The 21,622-nt window shown below is 30.9% G+C and overlaps 1 protein-coding gene across 2 annotated transcripts; it reads right to left on the reverse strand.

Annotated features, from left to right (window-relative positions):
• Positions 1–343: 343 nt before the first annotated feature.
• On the reverse strand, positions 344–20,760 carry Ilp7 (Insulin-like peptide 7). Of its 2 annotated transcripts, none has more exons than XM_043056260.3 (4): positions 20,620–20,760; positions 6,861–6,978; positions 3,044–3,174; positions 344–641 (listed from the first exon to the last, which is right to left on the reverse strand). In XM_043056260.3, the coding sequence occupies exons 2-4, from the start codon at positions 6,971–6,973 to the stop codon at positions 463–465; spliced, it is 423 nt and encodes a 140-aa protein (XP_042912194.1). In that variant the 5' UTR covers positions 6,974–6,978; positions 20,620–20,760; the 3' UTR covers positions 344–462. The 2 variants fall into 2 exon arrangements, with proteins under 2 accessions (XP_042912194.1, XP_087006098.1); XM_087149972.1 differs by lacking the exon at positions 20,620–20,760 and adding an exon at positions 8,721–8,743.
• Between the last annotated feature and the right edge of the window lie 862 nt (positions 20,761–21,622).

Consider the following 21,622-nt stretch of genomic DNA (forward strand, 5'->3'; position numbering starts at 1 on the left):
TTAAGGACTTTGTGGCCCCGACAGATTCACTAGTCATCATTTTGTACACGCGGAGTTTTCAACCGGTGGAGATCGAACTCATAATTTCTCAGACACGGCCCCAACGCCATACCATCCGGGATATCTCGGGCATATAAAAATGTCACACAGTTGAACTGGAAATAAATTGATACAGAATGTACTCGCTAATTTCATTATGATCTCATTTAATTTTCATTGCTTTCATCACGATTTCATTAAAGTATAATGTACTTTTAGGAAGTACTAAATACAAAATATCAGATACAGATCCTCTCTAATAGTAAAGCAAACAAGCAATTCACATAAGAAACAGACAGCCACATTTACAAACCATCTTTATTCATTGAGAAAGCAACATGTTATATATACTTAATAAATCAACGAAAAAATATTTTCCGTGTTTATTTTTATTCATATGTTGTTACAGTTCAAATGTATTAATCAAGCTCTTAGTCTGGAGTTAGCCGGACAGTACTCTGCATATTCTTCCCACGAACATCCGGCATTCCCGTGGCAGCATTCATCGATGATGCCCCTCTTCACAAGGGCGTGGTGCGCTCCTGATCGCTTCCGGTGGCGCCCCAGGAATTGATGTGCTTGCATCTCGTCTATGAAGGGCTCTAAATTAAATAAGATTTGTCATAACATTGAAGGATGCATTGGGGAATTATTATTAACGCTTTGGTGGGTTTTAACTATGTTTAAAGCCTTAAAAAAAAAGGAAGGGTTTTCTACTTAAAAGAGTTACAACCAAAGTTTGGTGTGTATGTTCTCCTAAAATGGGTCACAAAGGTCTTCTCGCGAAGTATTAAATCATTAAGTAGTTTTCAGTCTTTTTAAAACTTGAAAGTTTAGCGTGTTAAACATGTGTTCAGTGTTAAATGGGAAAATGCTGATTTAAGTTTTCATTCTTGCTATTATTTTTTTAAAATTAATTTGTTGTTTTGTTAAATAGAACACGCAAGCTCTATTTTTGAAACATTTTTAGATGTTTGTATTAACACATTTAGTTTCTTTTTTTAATTGTCATGCAATCTATATATACATTCTGTTTTTCCCATAATTAATATTTTCGTAAGATATTTCCTCTGTTAAAGTTGCTCATTAACTACAAGTAATCGTTAATATTAGATCAAGATGAGTCATACTCATAGATAATACTCTAAAAGTTTAATTTTACAACATTCATTTTAAAGAATTTTTTTTATTTGATTGTATGTCATCGATAGCGTAAGAAATGTATGAAATGAAGCTTTTTTTAATGAATTGTTTGTCGTTGGTAGCGCTAGAAATTAATCAAAAGAAGCTTTTTTTAATGGATTGTTTGTTATTGGTAGCGTTAGAAATTAATCAAAAGAAGCTTTTTTAATGGATTGTTTGTCATTGGTCGCATTAAAAAGAAGCTCATTTTAATGGATTGTTTGTCATTGGTAGCGTTAGAAATTTATCAAAAGAAGCTTTTTTCAATGGACTGTTTGTCATTGGTAGCGTTAGAAATTTAACAAAAGAAGCTTTTTTTAATGGATTATTTGTCATTGGTAGCGTTAGAAATTTATCAAAAGAAGCTTTTTTTAATGGAAGCTTTTCTTTAAATAGAAAATCTTACAGACTAATTTTCTAGAAAATCTTTACTGGACACTTTTTAAGAATGTTAATTATAACAATTTCAACCGTTTTTTTCAGAGACCCCCTTATAAATAAATGAAAAAAAGAAAAAGAAAAAAAAAACAGAATCGAATACACCGTGACCCCCAGCAGCTCAAAACAACTGTTAGAAAAAAAAATATTTTTGAGGTGGAACCGCGCATGTAATGGTAAAACAAACTTAACCACCCCATTAATTATATAATAAAGCAAAATACAATCAGCAATGCAATAAAAACTTTACTGTAATTTCACTAATATATATGCATTTTTCTGGAGTAAAATAAAACATGTTTTTTTTCTTCTTCAGTTACATTTATGTTACTTTTAATTTCTCGACTTAATTGATTTGTTTTCGCGACCCCTAGATAATTTTTAAGCAAATTCTTTTTTCTATAAATTTATTATTTTTACACATATTTTACTGTACACTTATTTTATTAATAGCTGTGAAGTTTTTGTTTCAATTAAGTACTGGTCACCCTTCCACCCTGGAAAATGTAATATTGGCTCTCCAAATCGTATTTGTTTCGGAATCCGCCATTTCGGAAGCCGCTAATATTGCGTTCGTTTTTTAAAATGCTGTCTTCAGTGAATGTAATTTTATTTTATAACCGTCATCACTTTATAACAGCATATCTAATTTTGAGTTTACGACAGAAAAATGTTTAACTCCGTAACCTTGTCATTTTGAACCCAATCTAGAAGACAAGGGAACTCTTGGATCAAGTATTGGGAAAAATTAGAATTCGTGGTGGACTTTTTGATGTAATTAACCAGCATTCGCGTCACAAGGATGGGAAAACCGCGAAAACCTATCACGATAAACCTGACGGCAAAAGAACTCTAACCCATTCCCTATCTATTACTGAGGATATTTTTCATCAGCGCTTTGGTCGGTGCTGGTTGGGAGCAGAATTCGTATCAACCTGCTAATCTATCGGATTCGAGCCCAGGTCTCGTCATTGGGAGGTGAGCACTCTATCCCTTGAGCCCTAATATTAATGAACAAAAGTAGTTTAATACGAACTTTTTGCTTGCCACCGGAATGTCACGTGCCACCTCGTGGCACGCATGCCATAGGTTCGCCATGTCTGATATACGGTGTCAATAATGTTAAGCTCTTTTTTAATAAAAAATATATGTGTTTTCTTTCTGACTTCCGTTTTCACTGAAATTTCTAATCTCTTTAGTAAAGGAGTTAGCCTGGTTGTTGCAGGATTAGTAAAATTTCTTATTAGGCACATTATTCTGGATGATTTTTCATAAATGCCAAAACCTTTATAAAGAATTTCACTATCTGTCTGGAAATTAAAATGAGCTAGGTTTTGGGAGTTCCGCTATGATAACAATCAAATGGGATATAAATAAAAGTTACCAGTGTCTCTTTTATCTCTTTTGACAGCGTATATGTCTTTCTGACAAACCCAGTCCATGTGCACCAGTAGATCATGATAGCACCTTCTGTGCCTCTCAGTGTGCCACACTGATTTCCAATCTTCATCATTTCTGTTTTAAAAAAAGGGAAAATGTCAGAGTAATGCACATTGAAAATATAGTTATTCTTGATAATGTACAAACTTCATTTACTTCAAAAACAAATAGGTTGTAATGATCGACATGTTTCGAGAGCTTAAAAATAGGCACCCATTCTCAAGACTTGTCGGGAGTGAATGAGGAAAGCAAAAGAGATTTGAAACAGAAAAAGTAAAGTTACTAAGGGAAAAAGGAATAAAAAATAAATAAAAATGGAAAAAACTAGAGAAACCGAGGGAGCCGTGATTGAGACATACAAAGTAAAGCAGCCTGCGAAGAGTGAAGAAGAAATAAAAGTAAAAAAATAAAACAATGAAAATCTGAGTGGGGCAAATCAGAAAAAAATGAGCAATGGAAAGATAGTAATATCGTTAACAAGGGACTCGATATTCATATGATGGAACAAGATTCTAGGGCATCCCTATGTGACAGGGGTGGAAGAATATTTGGCATTATCAATATTAAGTTTATGCCCAAGATTCCAGCAATAGATGATTATTCAAATTTTTCCGATAAATTAATATATCTATCGTGTTTCTTTACTCTAAGTTCTAAAGCTCCCCTGTTTGTTCGATGCCAAAGTCGCACAGGCCAGATATGCGGTAAATGCCCAGCAATTTTCAATTATGATAGGACTTCTAAAGAACTTAAATTGAAATTTTTTTATACATGTTTGAAACTATTTTAAAACCGAAACGGGATAGACTATTAACAATTTTGTAGTAAACGGGAAAAAAAGCGACACACTAACAAGTTCACAGTAGGGATTAGAGGAAGTGATTAATAATAAATTTAGCAAGAACTAAATCAACAGTAGAAAAATTATATTCACGGTCAGCAGAAAGCTAACGGAGGAAGTTCGGAATTTAAAGAACCAATGTTAAGTGTGCGGAATGCAGAAATTTCATACATAAATTTTTTTATATACATATTTCATATATATCATACCATGTTTCATACATATTTCCTATGTATATAACATTTAAAAAGAACATATTTGTTTAATTGCGGATGCTTTTGTTTCTAATTGTTTGAACAATGAAAATAACAGGACGATGAATGCTAAACCCATTGCTGAAGTTTAAATGAATTTGGTTCTGTTGTTTATAGTAAGTTTGGAATTTAAAGAAGCAGAGGTTAGGTGCACGGAATGCAGAAATTTCCTACAAAAGAAATTCTTTACATGTCTCTTACGTATTTCATACACAAATTTCATTTCAAAAGAACATAGCTGGTTATCTGCAGATGCTTTTGTTTCTAATTGTTTGAAAAATGAAAATAACAGGACGATGAATACTAAATCCATTGCTTAAATGCTCTGTTGTTTATAGTATGTTCGGAATTTAAAGAAGCAGAGGTCAAGTGCAAGGAATGCATAAATTTCATACACAAAGAATTATTTGCATGTTCCATGCATATTTCAAATGCATATTTCATTTCAAAAGAACATACTTGTTTAACTGAGGATGCTTTTGTTTCGAATTGTTGAGAAATTAAAATATCAGGATAAGGAATAGAGTGAACAAGGTTTTCAAAAAGTAGATTTTTTTTAAAATCTCTGTTAAAAATCAAACTAATGAATCTTGAAAACATTGTTAGAGTTTAAATAAAACTTTTTTTTTATTTTCATTGTTTAGAAATGGGAAAATCAGGTCAACAAATATCGAGAACACTGTTGGAATTTAAATGCAGATATTTTCGTTTTTAATTTGTTTCAAAAAAGAAAATATCGTAACAGGTTCGATGGTTTATAGTAATGATCAATTTCTGCAATTCTTCCTAGCTTACAGTTCTAATTTAATTATTTGATAGTTATTAGCCTTTGATAGTTATTAAACATTCAATATAATTAGCTCACAGATCCAGTAAAATTAACGAATAGTTCCGCACTGTTCAAATTTTCATTCTAAAATTACAGTAAAAATAACGGCAGCAAAAAAAAGGAAAGAAATTAAACTGAATATTGGAGTTAAATGTTATCAATGGACATTGAAGTTTATGTTGTGGTTGAGTTTTTTCTTAGGTGAACTGTACATTGTGGCCTAATTAGTTTATCTGCTGGTGCCATCTATCGTTGGAAATGAAAAATCAAAGTTTTTGCGTTAAACTGCTCTATTGTGCTGCCATCTATGAGTGAATGAGAATTCCGTTTTCCAATATTGTCCAGTGTCACAATTGAGGAATGCTGGACACTGGAAACTCTTCACATGTTCAAAGAATAGAATAAATAGAGCGGTGTTAGCGCTGGAATTAGAATCCCAGTTCAGCCGGTCATGAGATTGATAGATTAGCCGTAAGGAACTAAACCGCTTTATAAGATTTCGTCACATACTTATGACTATAAAATTATACGATATCCGCCACTGTGTGAGGCAGCTAGGGAGGAAAAATAAAAATATTAATTTGTAATATTTATTACATGGCTTAGCTTCCAGCTTTCGAAGATTCTGCGCTCGATTTTGTTTCGTTGTGGGACTAATTGGTGCGGATAAAATTTTATTGTTTAACTATATTAGATGAAAACCGTCAATAAACGGTTTTTTCCACTGTTGACAATTTGAATACTCTTTTTTTTTATGGTTGTTTGACTGTTTTTGTTGAATATTTTTTTCCACTGCTCGTCCTGTTGACACTCGTCATTTAGGTATCAGTAGGGCAGATTTGTTGGCCACTCTCTTAGGGGCACCATATAAGACAGGCCAACGTTGCTCCCATAGTAAGGATAGATAGTACAGAGAATGAACGAACATTCATGCTTTGTCCGGAATTCAAACCCAGGACCTTTCTGATGTGAGGTCAGCTCCCTGACCGTTTCTCAGTCCGGTCGGTGTTTTGGTTGAATATGGTAACATAACAATTAAATAAATATTTATTTAACCATTTTTTCCGAAAAATTTCTAACAGTGTAACTAAAATAAAAAAGTTAGTAAAAAAGTTATAAAGGAGATGTTTCATACATATCTTTACGATAACCGGTTTCTACTAAATGTATACCTCCATTAGTAACTGAGGTAAAACAATTCACCTACGATTGCGAAGCATTGGAAGAAGTTAGGAAGTTCTTGATCAGTACGAAAATTTGAAAACCAAACATGATGGTCGCTAAAGTCGGATTGTACGAAATATAAATGAATGGAATACTGTTTTTGCATTTTTAAATCAAGAAACATTTATTATAGTCATTCTGAGAAACAAAACTCAATAAAAACTGCAGTTTTAATTCATAAATTCCAGTTGACTGGTAATAAAATCAATACAATCAATTAATAATATAATCATTCGTAATACTAACAATTAATAGCAAACTCATTGACTATTCAATAAATTGATATTAAAATCATTGGAGACACAACCATTTGGTAAGAAAATCATTGATATTGCAAAATTTATGATGATAAAATCATCGGATTAGATGTTTTGCTTATTTTTTTTTTACCTACAAGTCTCTTTTTCAGCTCTATGGTTTAATACCAAATAGGCTAATTTACTTATGTATCTTTTTTTTGGAAATATATGTAAAAAAAAAATTAATGCAAAAGGATTACTTTCATGTATGAAACAAATTTGTCTATGATATTTTTCTGCGTATAAAAATTAGCAAGCCATAATGAAAAAAATAAAATATTTGTATTAAAATACGAAATATTAATTGCTTTCACCTGGATTTAAAAACATTTTCCCATGTAGGATCGACGTCTATTTCAGCAACAACAGATAACCACAATATACATATTAGAAGACTATTACTCAATGACACTAAAGATTGGCCCATGTTATCTGAAAAAAAAAATATTAAATGAAAATTAGAAGCAATATAACAAATATAACGTGAATTTCTAGCGTCTTTTATTTATTTTTAAAAATTGAACTTTTCCACTTTTTCTAATGGATTTCCTTTGACAAAACATTTCAACATTTCTACGTTCATTTTCTCTCGAGTCAATATTATTATTAAAATTGATAATCGTACTACACTGGTTATCATAAATTAAGGAAAAATCACAAAAATAGCGATAACTCTTTCAAAAGTAAGCCAAACCGTGCAAAATTTGCATATGTTGTCCACTAAGAGTAGCTGAGTAAAATTGCAATATGCAAATTAGTGGCGCTGCACTCGGCTTACGTCATCTGCCTGGAGCATAAAAGTCCAAGTTTGAGAGAAAGCACACAAATTTTACTGTGATTGCGACATTGAAAATCTGAGATAGCCAATTCGTAATAATGACCTCTAGGCATCATTTGCCTGAAGAACTACGATGGAGAGCCATCGGGAGACTAGAGGCAGGGCAGAGTCAATCAGAAGTGGCCAGATGGCTAAATGTGAGTCCATCTGTGGTTCATAGACTTTGGAGGCAATTTCAAACCACAGATTCGGCATCTAGGAGGTTCAGTCAAGGACGGCCAACTGTTACGACCAGTGCCGATGACCGATATTTGACATTAAGTGCACGCAGGAATAGAACCGCTACTCCGACACATCTTAGATCCTCTCTTGCTGCAGCCACCGGAAGGTTGGTGTCAACGTCAACTGTGCGCAGAAGGCTCCACGAAGGTGGTCTGTATGCGAGACGACCAGCCATTTGCGTGCCGCTCACATCACGCCATAGGAGAGACCGTTTGCAGTGGGCCCGACAACATGTCCACTGGACGTCAGATCAATGGAGGCCTGTTCTCTTTACGGATGAGTCCAGGTTTAGTCTAGAAAGTGACAGTAGACGTTATTTGATATGGAGAGAACCTGGGACCCGTTATCATCCATCAAACATCCGTGAAAGAGATGCATACGGAAGAGGCAGTGTCTGTGTTTGGGGAGGCATATCCTTAGGAGGGCGCACATACCTCCATGTCTTTCCAAGGGGAACCGTGAATGCTCAGGTTTATCGAGACAACATCCTTGATGCTTATGTGCGCCCATATGCCGGGGCAATTGGTGATTGCTTCCTGTTACAGGACGATAATGCAAGACCACACAGAGCTCGCATTGTTGATGATTATCTTCAACAGGAAACAATTACTCGCATGGAGTGGCCAGCTCGATCCCCGGACTTGAATCCTATCGAGCACGTTTGGGATGCTCTAGGGAGGCGTGTATCTGCCATCAATCCGCCCCCTCAGACCCTTGCCACGCTTGCAACTGCTTTACAAGAGCAATGGCTCTCACTTCCTATTGAACTGATAGACCGCATAATTGAAAGCATCACACATCGCTGTTTGTGCTGTATTGCTTCTAGAGGCAATCATATTCCATATTAAAGGTACTTTTTCTATTGCAAACCGATACTTCCAATTTGTTTATTTTATACATGTGCTAATTTCTATACTACTATTAATGTCTGATAATTTCTTTTTATGTTGTTTAATACCTTACTATGTGTTGTATATTGTGGGTAAGTTTCATAAAATTCCATGTGTAATTTCTTGAGTTATCGCGATTTTTGTGAATTTTCCTTAATTTATGATAACCAGTGTATGATAGCAATCAGAAGTTTTCAGGAACTTAAAAAGAAATGCGTACTAACATTGAAACTCCTAAAACGAGCAGCAAAGAATGATGTTAAAAAAAATTCATAATTTGACCACCAATTTTGTATGGCTGTAAGTCAGGGCTCGAAAAACAGCCCGCCCGCCCGTCCTCGACGGTCAAACATTCTCCGCGGACAACGAATTTCTCGAATCCGACGTCCGCGCGGACGGCCATTTTCCCGTTAATGTTCGTGATACATTTTCAATTTTTGTTATCTTACAAGAGTCTTGTAAGTTACAAGGCAGCAAAATGACCCACAATACAGCAACATACTGCGCATATATTGATGTTTTCTCTGTCTGGGAGAACTGCAGCGGTTGAAAGGGGCTTTGCAGCAATTAACTTACAAAAAAACACAATACGTACTTGTCTTAAACAAGAAGCTTTAAAAGCATTTATGAACATCTACCTAAATGGAAAACCTCTTTCAGATTTCTGTTCAGAAACCTCTGTAAATCATTGGCTTGATTGTGGAACTGGCAAACGTCATATTCGGTTCATTTAAAAAACGTAGTACACTCGGATGACTTGACATTCCAGATAACTTGACCCTTGTCATTTAAATTATTTCATAAAAGAAATACTAGGTTACTATCAGTAACCTAGTATTTCTTTTATTACTGTATAATGTAATCCTAGTAACGACTAATTCATTGTACAATTTATATAAATGTTTGTTATAAATAGCAGAAAATTATATTTTTATTTATTTAAAAGCGACGGGTTAGTTTCAACGGAGGACGGGTGCATTGTTGGACAAGCCGTCCTCGGGGACGGGTAAAATTTCTGAGTTTTTTCGAGCCCTGCTGTAAGTGTTGGACATTTATTAAGGCAGCTGATGATAAACTGTTGATCTTCGAAAAAAAATTGAGGAAAATTTATGGCCCTGTGAATAAAGATACGACTGTTGTTTTTTAAGTCAGGTCTGTTTTGTTGTTTACACTATAATAGATAACGCGTGTATCGAAGCGAGTGCTTGTTTCGTTTCCCGGCATTCCTTGGGAACAACTGTAGTCAGTTGCAAATTTAACTAATCTCCCGCCGCGCACGAGATACGACCAGTGATGAGTTTTTAGTCGGCAAAAAACCTGTCTGCTGCATACTACATTTACTGCCAGGGAGTTGCGATTTGTGAAGTAGCATTACCCCGTCATGCTGACAGGGAATTTTGCTACTCTATGACAATGACTCTTTCCACAGTTCAGATTCCAGCTTTATTAGATTCTTTTGGTTGGGAAGTTTTGGACCAACCTTCCCTGCAGTCCAGACCTTGCACTTAGTAATTTACATATTTTCCGATATTTTAAACATCATTTTGGAGACAATCACTACAATGATGACGAAGACGGGAAAACGGCCGTGACCTCTTGGCTTACGGAGCTGGCGTCAAGTTTGTATGGAGAGGATATTTTAAATCTAGTTGCAACGTATGATAAGTGTTTAAACAAACTTGGAAACTGTACTGAAAGAAAGAGAAGCGTACGTAGAATCTGAAAATAAATTGGCTTCTTGAAAATTTTATTTCGTTTGGTTTTTATTTTCAAACGACCCTTACTTAAAAAACAATCCTCGTAACACATGGTAAATAATTTACAACACTAAGCCCTACAACAAATTTAAAGAGCTCAACATCGTCCATTAAAACCTATCGTATAAAATGCTTTCACATTTTCAAATATTAAAAGACCCCAATTCTGCAAGAAAATAGATTTTTGGTAAACCCTCCTGAACCAGGAAAAGGGGTCACCCAGCTGTTGGACCATAGTTGGACTGAGTGGAAAAAGTCCTTGGCGTGTTAGGCGTTAGAACAGAAATCTTAGAACATTAGTTCCAGATAGACAGCGATGGCGGAAGGTAATTAGAACGGCCCTGGCCTGCTATAAGCTGTAATGCCGAAGAAGAAGAATTCTCAAGAGAATTAAGTAATTCTCTTCTAAATTTAATAGAAACCAAATTATTATTTAAATTAAGAGTTTTACATTTCCTAATAAAAAATAATACATTTGTCAAAATAAGTTTTAAAATTTTGTACTCTTCATAAATCTCTACAACGAAATAATTTCGCCAACCCAAACTGTATGATGAAGCATTTTGTATAAAAGAATATTTCATAAAACTCAAATTATCGAAGAAATTTTTTCCCCCCCTCAAATTAAGTAATTGTATAATCTTTTTTCAATTTTTAATTTGAAATTTCGTTTTGCATTTTAATAAGAGGTGATATACGTAGTTTATTTTGGGCTATAAATTGTCATATTTAGTAATTTAAATAATTTTGAAAGCCAATTTAACATATTTTTGAATCATTTATCAACATTAGAGTGGGGTTTTCCTATACTTTAACATCACTGCGAAAGGGTCAACAATATACTTCGTGTATCAGAAAATAAATCATACATAAAATTTGAAGAAAAAAAAAAGAATTTTGTTTTTAAATAATTTGTTAAAAATGAAGTAAAATTAAGAATACACTTAAAATAAATTGGGAACATTTAGTCTTTTTTTATGAAATACATTAAGAACTTTTTATTTTATAATTCAAAGGTAATGCAATTTTAATATATCCGAAAAAAGCAAAAGACCATGCAACATTGGAATTAAAATTTGCGGGATTATTCCTTTTCTCTGAAAAAGGAGGATAATTTGATTCAAGACATTAGATTCGAAGTTTATTTAGTTTAGGATTCGTTAGACAACAAATTTCCCATTTGCGATTAACAAACTCTACTATCAACTGTTAAAATAAAAGTTTATTTTTAAATTTTTTTTTAATTAAACTGTAGCAAGCAATAGAAAATAATCCAAGTTTCATTTTGCAGGTAAGCTAGCTGGTTAATAACTGTTATAATCTGAAAGTCAAATATTTTTATGTAAACTTAGTATTTTTTTTTAATATAAAAAGTCAGCATTCTAATTTTATATAAGAAATGTCGTGAAATCGGTCTTTCAAATTTAGTAAATTCATAGTTTTATTAATTTTAAAATGAAGTAACAAAATTAAAGAGAGATTTAATATCTTTTAATTTAGTTTAGTTTTAGTTATTTCCTAAAAAAATAATACAGTAAAATGTGAGGCAAAAAGCAAAAGATTTTATGAGGGATATATTCTAATCGCTTAACTAAGTCGTTCTCAGCTTTACTTTCTAATTTTTTTGGTAAAATGAATTAATTATATGCATGTTTTTACTAAAAGCTTACTCGAAAAATTCGCTGTACATCATAATTTGTAGTACATAATTTGCAGCTGTATTTTATTCATTTTTTGATTATTATTATTATTTTTTCGAATAAACGATTTCATAGATTATGGATGTACAGAAACGCTCTCGGTTTATTATTTTAAACTTTTGTTACTGATTAAAATAAGGTATTTTAAGGTATGTTTTGACTAAAGACGTACTCTAAAATGCAAGCCTTATTTAATTTATTTATTTTTAGATAACGTTCCTATAAATACTGGATGGAATGGAATTTTTTTGAATATTTTAAAAATGAACAGAGTTTAATCTTTACACAATTATTTTCGATTACAGTTTCAGCATTTTGTTGCTGAAATTGTTTTGTAATTTTAACTCAGTTATATTTGTTTATGAGGGAAATGCTTTGATAAATTTTATAAATAAATGTATGTAAAAAAAAATAAGGCAGTAAGATCTAATATATAAAGCAATTTAAATAGTATCAATTTATAGTCAAATAACTACTTACACTTTTTTTAAAAAAAAAATTCGATGGAATGTTTTCCTTGATTTCTGTGAACTTTAAAATAGATTGCTAGTTTATTTCGAACGATAAACTTAATAAATTAGAGCAGCCGAAGTAATGTTTTTTATAAGATAAAGCTAAATGTCATACTAGGTTTTACTGAACTTTCTATTGGTAGGCTTTTGATAGGAAGATTGCTATGTACTCTAAATCTCTACAAGAATTTTTGTAGGGGTGTTAGGAAGAATATGCAAATTACTTGCCTTTTATTTAGCTGTACACTTTGTTCAACAAAAGAAAAAAAATCCAGTTGAATGGCTTCTTTGATCAATTCTTATTTGCTAAACAGACAAAAGTAGTCCAAAGTGGATGAAGTTTTGCGATTTTGTTATCCTTTTTACAGCGACCTTTGAGAATTTGAACAAAAGGTGACATATTGAGGAGTGCTTCACATATCTGTTTCATAAAATGAATCTAAGCAGAATATTTTTTTTAAAAAAAAACTGCACTTTTTATAGTTTCGAGGTTTGACTTTTAGCGCTTTTTTGGACAAAGAATGTACATTTGATTAAGAACAAACAGTCATTTTTGTTTGCTGATTTTATTTGAAAATCGATCCTGTCTTCTTCGATTGTTTTTAATTTTGTCGATTTTAGGGAAAATGCGTCATTTTATAAATGCAAAATGATTTCAAATAGATTTGAATTACCTCAATAATAGAATGTTAATTTATCTGAATAAGATTAAAATGAAAAAAAAATAATGACTTCGAATGTGTAAGAAGGCGTTTTTATAACAAAATTTGAATGATGATTCAGAAATTTTTTTTTTAATAAAAACTATTGTGTATGTTTTGGCTGCTTTAACTAACAATGCAAAGAATACAAATGTGAAATTGGTTACTGTAACTGAAAATTATTCTTCAAATATTCAATGATTCTTCAATTATTTTTGTATAGTAACGTATTTTATTGTAACACGTTTTTATTCTAATATTTTTCATTTATACTTGATCTTTTACAGCTAATTGCTTTATTTTAATTCAATTCATTAATTACACAACTTTTTTTAATTTCTCGACATGGAAGGTGTGAAAGGTGATTATGATCTTTTTAGAAATTAAATCCTTAAAAATCTGGCATCGTATTTGTCGGAAAATTTAATATATTGTAAATGAAATATTATTTTTGTATAATGACAATTTTATGTATTCATATTTTCTTAGTATAATGATAACTCCATATATTTCATGCATTCATATTATATATAAAATAATATTTTTGCATAGTGATAATTTCTTACATTCCATTTCGTTGATTTAAGAACTAAAAGGAAATAAATTATAACTAACTGGAATACATGAAATTAGGAAACAATAATTTTAAATTATATTAATAGTTATTGATTATGTTATGAAATTTTTTTTTCATGAGAGTTAGTTAAAATATTATTACTGCATTTGTTTTGGAAAATCAATTCATACAAACCAGACAGCTCAATACTTCTCAAAAGAAACAAGAAAAAACGAAAAAAATTGATGAACAAACAAGATAGACATTAACAAATAACACTGTTAGAATTTCTCCGTAAAATTAGTGAAATAACAATTTATTTAATAGTTATTTTACTAAATTAAACCAAAATAGTCGAATAATCATAAAAAATGATACTCAAACTCTTAAGTGTGAGAAAAGTGTGTATGAGATTAAGTTCGCTTAACATATGTATGCTTAAAAATAGTTATTATCTGACTTAAAATAATAATACTCGATGTCAAAGTAATTTAACTCAGGTAACATATGTTAGTTTTCTAAGACAGGTAATTTATATATTGCATTATATTCATTCAAACAGACAATAAAATTGCAACAAAAGATTATAAGCGCTTGATGAAGTGGCATTCGAAAGTTAGATAATTGTTTAAAATTGCACAGAAATACTTTAGAGTTGTATACATTTTAAATTTTTATTCTAGGGATTTTATAATATATTTCGATGAGCTACAAATGGATATGATTTTTTCCAAAAGAAAAATGCGAATGATTTTTTTTATTCTTTCGGTTTTATGATTATTCTCACAGCAGGGATTCCGTTTGTAGGAAAAGGTTTGAATTTTTAAAATGCACACAGTTTATTGTTTAGGGTTCAATTTAGAAGAAAAGGATTCAAAAGGGTACTTGATGATAAGGCTTAGGGTAAAAATATGTTGGCAAGTACAAGTATATTTCTTCTAAAAATTTCAATCAAATTCCCTTTGAAATAAAGTATTTGTAATGATATTTTTCAGTGGGTGAAACAGTAAAAAAAATTGATTTATTTTTATATTTTAATGATACCTTTACATTCGGTTATTTTGGTGAAACAAATACTTTTGAAACAGATACTTTTTATGATGTTTAAGTGAAACAAATACTTTCTGCATTATCTCTGCCTTAAATATATATTCTTAGAATCAAATCATAGAACTTACAAAGAATTTCGGAAATTAATATTTAATAGAGGTAAATGCAATCAAAAGTTGGCAACTCCTTGAATTACCATTGTGTCTTTCAAATGAAAATAAAACACTTTTTAGTTTAATATCGGAAACAAACAGGTTTTAATGATTTTAATTCCCCCTTTGCTCTGAATAACCTCGGTAATGATAAACTAAATAAATTACGACATTCCGGCTGTCTCTTAACTGTAAGTAATCGCGGATCAAATTACGTGGTAAAAAGTACCCGCACTTAGGGTCCAGTACTTTTTACCGTTAAATTCATTTTAATTGCAAATTTTTCCGTAACATAAAATCTGATATCCCATAGTTTTTACAGTAATATTTATTGTAAAATCTCTTTAATTTAATAAATATTTTTGTAAAAATTATGGTCTGGAAATATTTGACTGGAAATATTTGACTGAATCCAAAATATTTTGCGTACAATAATAGAACTGAATTTTCGAAATATGATTCTATGCTAAAAACAACTCCTCAGAATTATTTATTATATTTTATTATTTATATGGTAATTTTTTTTTCTCCAAACTAATTAAGTTTTTAACTGATTGTAAGCTATATAACATTAAATGACAAAAAAAAAAAATTAAGCGAAATCAGGTGAATAGTTTTTGAATAATAAACTTTTAAAGGCAAATATTAATTTAAATGATAGAAAAACATTAAAACTTTTCAAAAAATTTTACCCGAAATTTAAATTTTATCAGTTGAAACTTACATAGTTCTGAAAAAGTTTGTGTACAGTTGCAAATTGTTTTTTCGAGCATCTTAATATACATCATTGACAAATTATAAATATTAATTCAAATTGTTTTTCGTGCGAAATTGTTTTCTATAAAACGTGTTTTATAGTTACGCGTAAAAGGTTTTGATTTTTTAAAATTATTTTAAAGAGTTATGGCAAAACCAACCATCCATTTTTTGCGTGTGGTATATTCATTATATTTACAAATATTTTCAATAGAGTTACAAACTATTACTATTTGCAAAGACTTTCAACAGGAGATGAAGTTTTAAATACTGAAAAGAAATATTCTAAATATCAAAATGAAAGCAAATTATGAGAGGATAACTTAGGATTATGCAATGGGAAGCTCTCTTCCAATAATTTGCTTGCATTTTGATATTTTGAAGAGAGTTAAGAGGACGCCGTAAAATGACAGAAGCTTTTCATCCCAAATTCTACTTTATTTCCGCAACTAATTTAAAATTTAAGGTATAGTAAAGCGAGTTCAGGCAAACCTAGAAGTATGTTGGCAAACCTATGAAGTTTTAATAGCTGAAAAAAAAATTTAAAACTATCAGAATGCGAGCAAATTATTGGAAAAGAACTTCCTAATACGTAATCCCAAGTTATCCTCTAATACTTTGTTTTACTTTTGATATTATGAAATTTTTTTCAGCAATTGAAACTTTATAGCCAACTCTAGGTGTGCCTGAACTCACTTTTTTCATACTTTGAATTTTAAATTAGTTATGGAGGTGAAACAGAATCAGCGATGAAATATTTCTCTTTGTGGTATGGCATCCTTTTAACTACACATCTAAAGTTTAATTCTTTTCTTTTTCTTTGGAAAAATGAGGTGTAATTGATCTTGATTTCAATGTTGCTTGGAAGTGTTGATAGCTTGTTTCATGTCTGCAGACTTTAATATAATCCGTTGTCACTAATTAGATTCACCTTTCCTTAGCCTGGTAGTTACAGGGTAGACTTGGTGCTTCTCCAATGCGCGTAGTGTCAGAATTAATGATTTAATATCATTTTCACTTAAATTTAGCAGCAATGGGGGGCGAATATACAATGGTAGAATACCAACCAATGATTTCAAAGTATTCCGAAGTTGGAGAGCTTTTTACTCTGTAGTCCGAAATTTGGTCTCTGCTCTTCAAATTCCTTTTAACCAACTCTATCTTTTGGACATTTGAAGTGAAATTATCCTGGGGCATTGTCTAAAAGACTTGGCAATTTGGAATTCTGCTCATTTTCCACCATTCCTGACGTCAAAGTCTTTAGGCTGTCCAGAACCACAGAGGTCCAAATCAGCAGGGTTCTTAGGTTGTTAGTACGCAAAATAAAAAATGGACCACCCTGAATTACTTTTGATCTAATGATCGGATCTTCACGTTTTCATTCTCACTCATTCTTAATGATTCAGAAGGGGGACCTTAAATATGCTATTTAATATGTGCAGACTATATTTTAAATTATGAAAAGAGACACAAAAACGTACTTTTTCTGAACAAACGTACCTTTTTTCGGATTTCTGACCCCCAAAATATAAAAGGTAGTTACAATCTGGGAAATATGGTTCCTATAGTTTGATCAGGAGAGCTGTCTAAAATTTGGACCCGTTAATGTTAACTTTACTTTTGGCCTATTTCGTCATATTCCAAAAATTTCTAAGCGATTTGAAAATTTTTTGTGCGAAATTTATTCATTGTGATTTTTAAAATTTTTTTCTCACAATTCATAAAACTCATATATCCAAAGATAATTCTATGAAAAAAATTACGTTTAATAAAAGTTTATCATTTTTTTATTGTTTTATTTAATATTAATTGAAAAAAAATTGAATTGTAAGGTATACAATTTTTTGCATCATTTTTAAGAATATAATTTTTTCAAAATTTGAGTGAAATTGGTTGAAGAGTTCGTGATAAATTAAATTTCAAAAAAGTCGCACTTCACAAATTTAACAAAATTGACTTCTTCCCCTATGTATGTTCTTTGGCTTAACTATGGTAATAAGAACTACATGTATTACGGCTTGAGATGAAATATCTTCCAAAATATATAGAAATCAAAAATTTCACTGACTGCTTACGATTCATATTTTTAGAATTTCGTTTTAAAAAGCGTATTAGCATGCATACAAGGGTAGGCTAAAATACAGAATAATCTAATGGAGTAATTCGACTGGAATTAAGAAAGCAGTTCCGGGGTTTGGTGGGGCAGCAATCAGGGATTGTTTTATTTCCAGTTTATTTGTAATACAATTAAGATTGGACACAATCTTATGCTATCACTAAATATATTCCACATTGTCGCCTTGTTTTAGGAACTTATTTAAAAACATCTTGTTTTATAACATGTAGTAGTCGATTTCAAGAAGTTTAGATATTATCACTTCGTGCTCTTCTCACAGTTCGTCAATGTGTGCTTGAAAGACAACTTCGCAAAGTGAGCTGTAACACCCATTCGAACTATTATTAAACCCCTAAATGAATCATATTTGCAGCAGGAGTCACGTTTTCAGCATAAAAAACAACGCAAATATTAATTTACTATTCTCATTTCTTTTTTAAATGTTATTATAAAAGACATAATTCATTTATTAAAAGAAATATTAAATGGTATCTTTAAAATATGTTTACGTAACTATTCAGCAGCGTAAGATATTGTCATGGTAAAATTACGGACAAAAACTTAAAAGGTAGTTTTGCTAAATTTGAGTTATTTATCGAAATTTACGGGTACGTAGGTGCATTTATTTGCGTCGTACAAGAGCTGCACAATGGGTTATTGGCGACTGTCTGGGAAACATCCCTGAGAATGATCCGGAAACAACACACATACATCACATTCCGTTTTGCAAGGAGGACATATTCACACACCATCTTGATCTGAACCAGAGCATGATCAATCTTCGATCCAGTACCACCAGAAGTATTGATTTGTTAAGGGAACTTCGAGGACTTTGTGGCCCTGGCATATTTAGCTTGCACTACTCAACATTTTGCTCATGGGGAGTCTTCGGAAGCGGGGATCGAACATGGGACTATCTCTCGGACATGGGCGAAATGTCCTACCGAGCCAGACCCGTAATTTACGGGATTCAAAAGAACTTTCTTTAACGTACGAATAAACTAACCAGTTTTCTGAATATTTTATGTTTAAAAAAAAGTTTCAAAAAGTGAAGGACTTTGGAAAATGGGGTGACATTTTTTCAAATGGTGACTCATAATTCTAAATTAGTATATAAGTTTCCACAATTTTCACTAAAAAGCTGAAAATATACAGAAGCATTTTGCACATACGCGCAAACTTTTTACAAATTTGTGGGGCTTTGCTTTTATTTTTTTAATTTTTATCAATTCCGCCTTTCTGAATATTTTGAAAATATTGTTTATTATTATATTACCATGAAGTAATTATCAAGATAAATTTTGTTAGATTATATATTTTGCCTTATTTCGCTTAAAATCTTCGATAAACATTTCATTTTGCACTCTTGATTTGATTAAAATAAGATTTTGATAAGATTTAATTATTTTGACAGATTACGATTTTGTTGAAGAACTTTTAAAAGAAATATTTTTTTAGATGAATATTTATTATTTTAGGATACATGCCAATTTTTTTTAAAAACAAAAATACTTTTCTTTATGAAATGATGTAAATCAAAAAATAGCTTAACATTTTGGTAGTAACATTTAATTTCCGAATAAAAATCTGTAAACGCTACAAAAAGTTCTTTTGATTGAAACGAAACGGACTCAACACTTTTCTAAGCTATTTTTTTTCTGCTACATCTGTTTAAAGTTAAAATAAAGTGAATGAAAATTGTAGTAATCATTGAATTGCAAGTATGAAGAACTCTGATTTGAGAAAACAGCCTTAACTGCTGCACAGTATTGTAAAATGAATTGCATATTTGTCCAATAAACTTTTTTGAAATAATAACAATCAATCTTTAAACACTGATTAAAGTAAAATAAACTGATTAGAAACTAATAATAATCAGTGTATTTAAAAATCTGTTAAAAATTGATTTTTAAAGACATTTATTACTCAGTAAAGAAATTTCATGCTTATTATGATACAGTTATTAATTTCTATCCACCATTTAAATAGTATTCTTTAAACAAATAGCTTTCTCTTAATATACTTAAATGGCTTTTTAAGTAAATAATTTTTATCATCTACCTAATAGTTTCCTAAGAAAAATTTTTATCCGCTATCTAAATAGTTCAGTAAAATAGGCAATTTTTGTTTTGTTTTCTAAGTAGTTTTATTGAGTAGACAATTTTATTTCGTTATCTGAATAGTTTCTTTAACAAATAGTTTTTACTCGTTATTGTACACAGTATTTTCGAGCAAACGATTTTTAGACGCTATCTAAGTGGATTTTTTTAAACAAATAATTGTCCTCCACTTTTCAGATAGCTTTTTTAAACAAGTAATTTTTATCCGCTATCTGAATAGTTCAGTAAAATAGGTAATTTTTTTTGTTTTCTAAGTAGTTTTATTGAGTAGATAATTTTTTTTTCGTTATCTGAATAGTTTCTTTAACAAATAGTTTTTACTCGTTATTGTACATAGTGTTTTTGGGCAAGCAATTTTTAGCCGCTATCTAAATTTATTTTTTAAAACAAATAATTATCCTCCACGTTCTAAATAGCTTTTTCAAACAAGTAATTTTTATCTCCTATCTAAATAGTTCTTAAAACAAATGAATTATGCCGATAAAATTAATTTTTAAAGAAATAGTTTTTTCCCGATATTACAATATTTTTGAAACAAATAATTTTGATCCGCTATCCATATTGTCTTTTAAACAAATACTTTTTATTCCTTTTTTAAATATTTTTTTTAAATAAAAGGAAATGCTTTAAAAATTAAATGCACTTATTTATGAACAGTATCAGTATTAAAAAAAACACAGAATAGAATGAAATGAATGCATACCTGTGAGGTGTTTGACAGCGAGGTGTGCTGGGACAAGCACTCATTCCAAGAGGAATTATTCAACAGCCCCCGCGTTTTAAAAGCCCTTGCATTTTCAGAACTAGGGCGGTGGTGCGCATTCTTTCAACCTATCACAGACTTTCTTTTCTAAGGGGCTGGGATTTGCGCCCACGACTATCTGCTTTAAGCGCTATGACATACAGCATGAATGCACCTGAAACAGTTAATTTTACAAATAAATTTTCTGACCAAAGACAGTTTAGAAGAATTATTTTTAGATAGTGATGTCTAATAAGACGTGGGGACCTTAATAGCTATTTTTGTTTATGCATATCAAAACTGTTTAAAAAGTTTCGACTTGACTCTTTAAACAGTTTAGGTATACATTACCAAATAAGGTATATTTTTTCCTTGTGTATTGAACTTTAAATGTTAGAACATTTAATGCTCAACACGCACAAGGGAAAATATGCCTTATTTGGATTTAAAATTGGTTTTTATCTTCGAAGTAATTTAAAAGAAATTTAGAATGCATTTGAAAAAAACCCAATTAATTTGACGAATAAATTATCCTACCAAAGACTGTTTAGAAGAATTATTTTTAGAAAGTGGAGTCTAATAAGACGAAGGGACCCAAATAGCTATTTTCGTTTAAGCATATCAAAGCTGTTTAAAGAGTTAGAATTTTACACTTTATATAGCTCTGATATGCAATTCCAAATAAAGTTTATTTTTCAACATGTGTTGAAGATTAAATGTTAGAACATTAAATGTTCATCACGCAAGGAAAAATATACCTCATTTGGATCTAAAAATTGTTTTTTTCTTCGAAGTAATTTAAAAGAAATTAAAAATGAACTCGAAATTTTGCAAGTAAAAAGTAAATGATTATATACATGTTTAAATATGTCTCTAAATTTAACCAACGTTTTTCTCAACCAATATATTTTTCTAAATCATTTTCACTGGTACTTCAGCGACAAAGTAATTAAAGCGTTTGGAC

The sequence above is a fragment of the Parasteatoda tepidariorum genome, chromosome 8, assembly GCF_982258835.1.
Source record: "Parasteatoda tepidariorum strain Cologne lab strain chromosome 8, Ptep-v5.0, whole genome shotgun sequence".
In the NCBI taxonomy this organism is placed as follows: Eukaryota; Metazoa; Arthropoda; class Arachnida; order Araneae; family Theridiidae; genus Parasteatoda; species Parasteatoda tepidariorum.

What these genes read in the sequence shown, in the direction of transcription:
- Ilp7 (XM_043056260.3), bottom strand. Translation starts at nt 6,973, where the DNA reads ATGGGCCAATCTTTAGTGTCATTGAGTAATAGTCTTCTAATATGTATA. An exon ending in GAAAATGTTTTTAAATCCAG is followed by an intron (nt 3,175 to 6,860) that starts GTGAAAGCAATT and finishes TTTTTAAAACAG; the next exon opens with AAATGATGAAGATTGGAAAT. An exon ending in AAGAGATAAAAGAGACACTG is followed by an intron (nt 642 to 3,043) that starts GTAACTTTTATT and finishes TATTTAATTTAG; the next exon opens with AGCCCTTCATAGACGAGATG.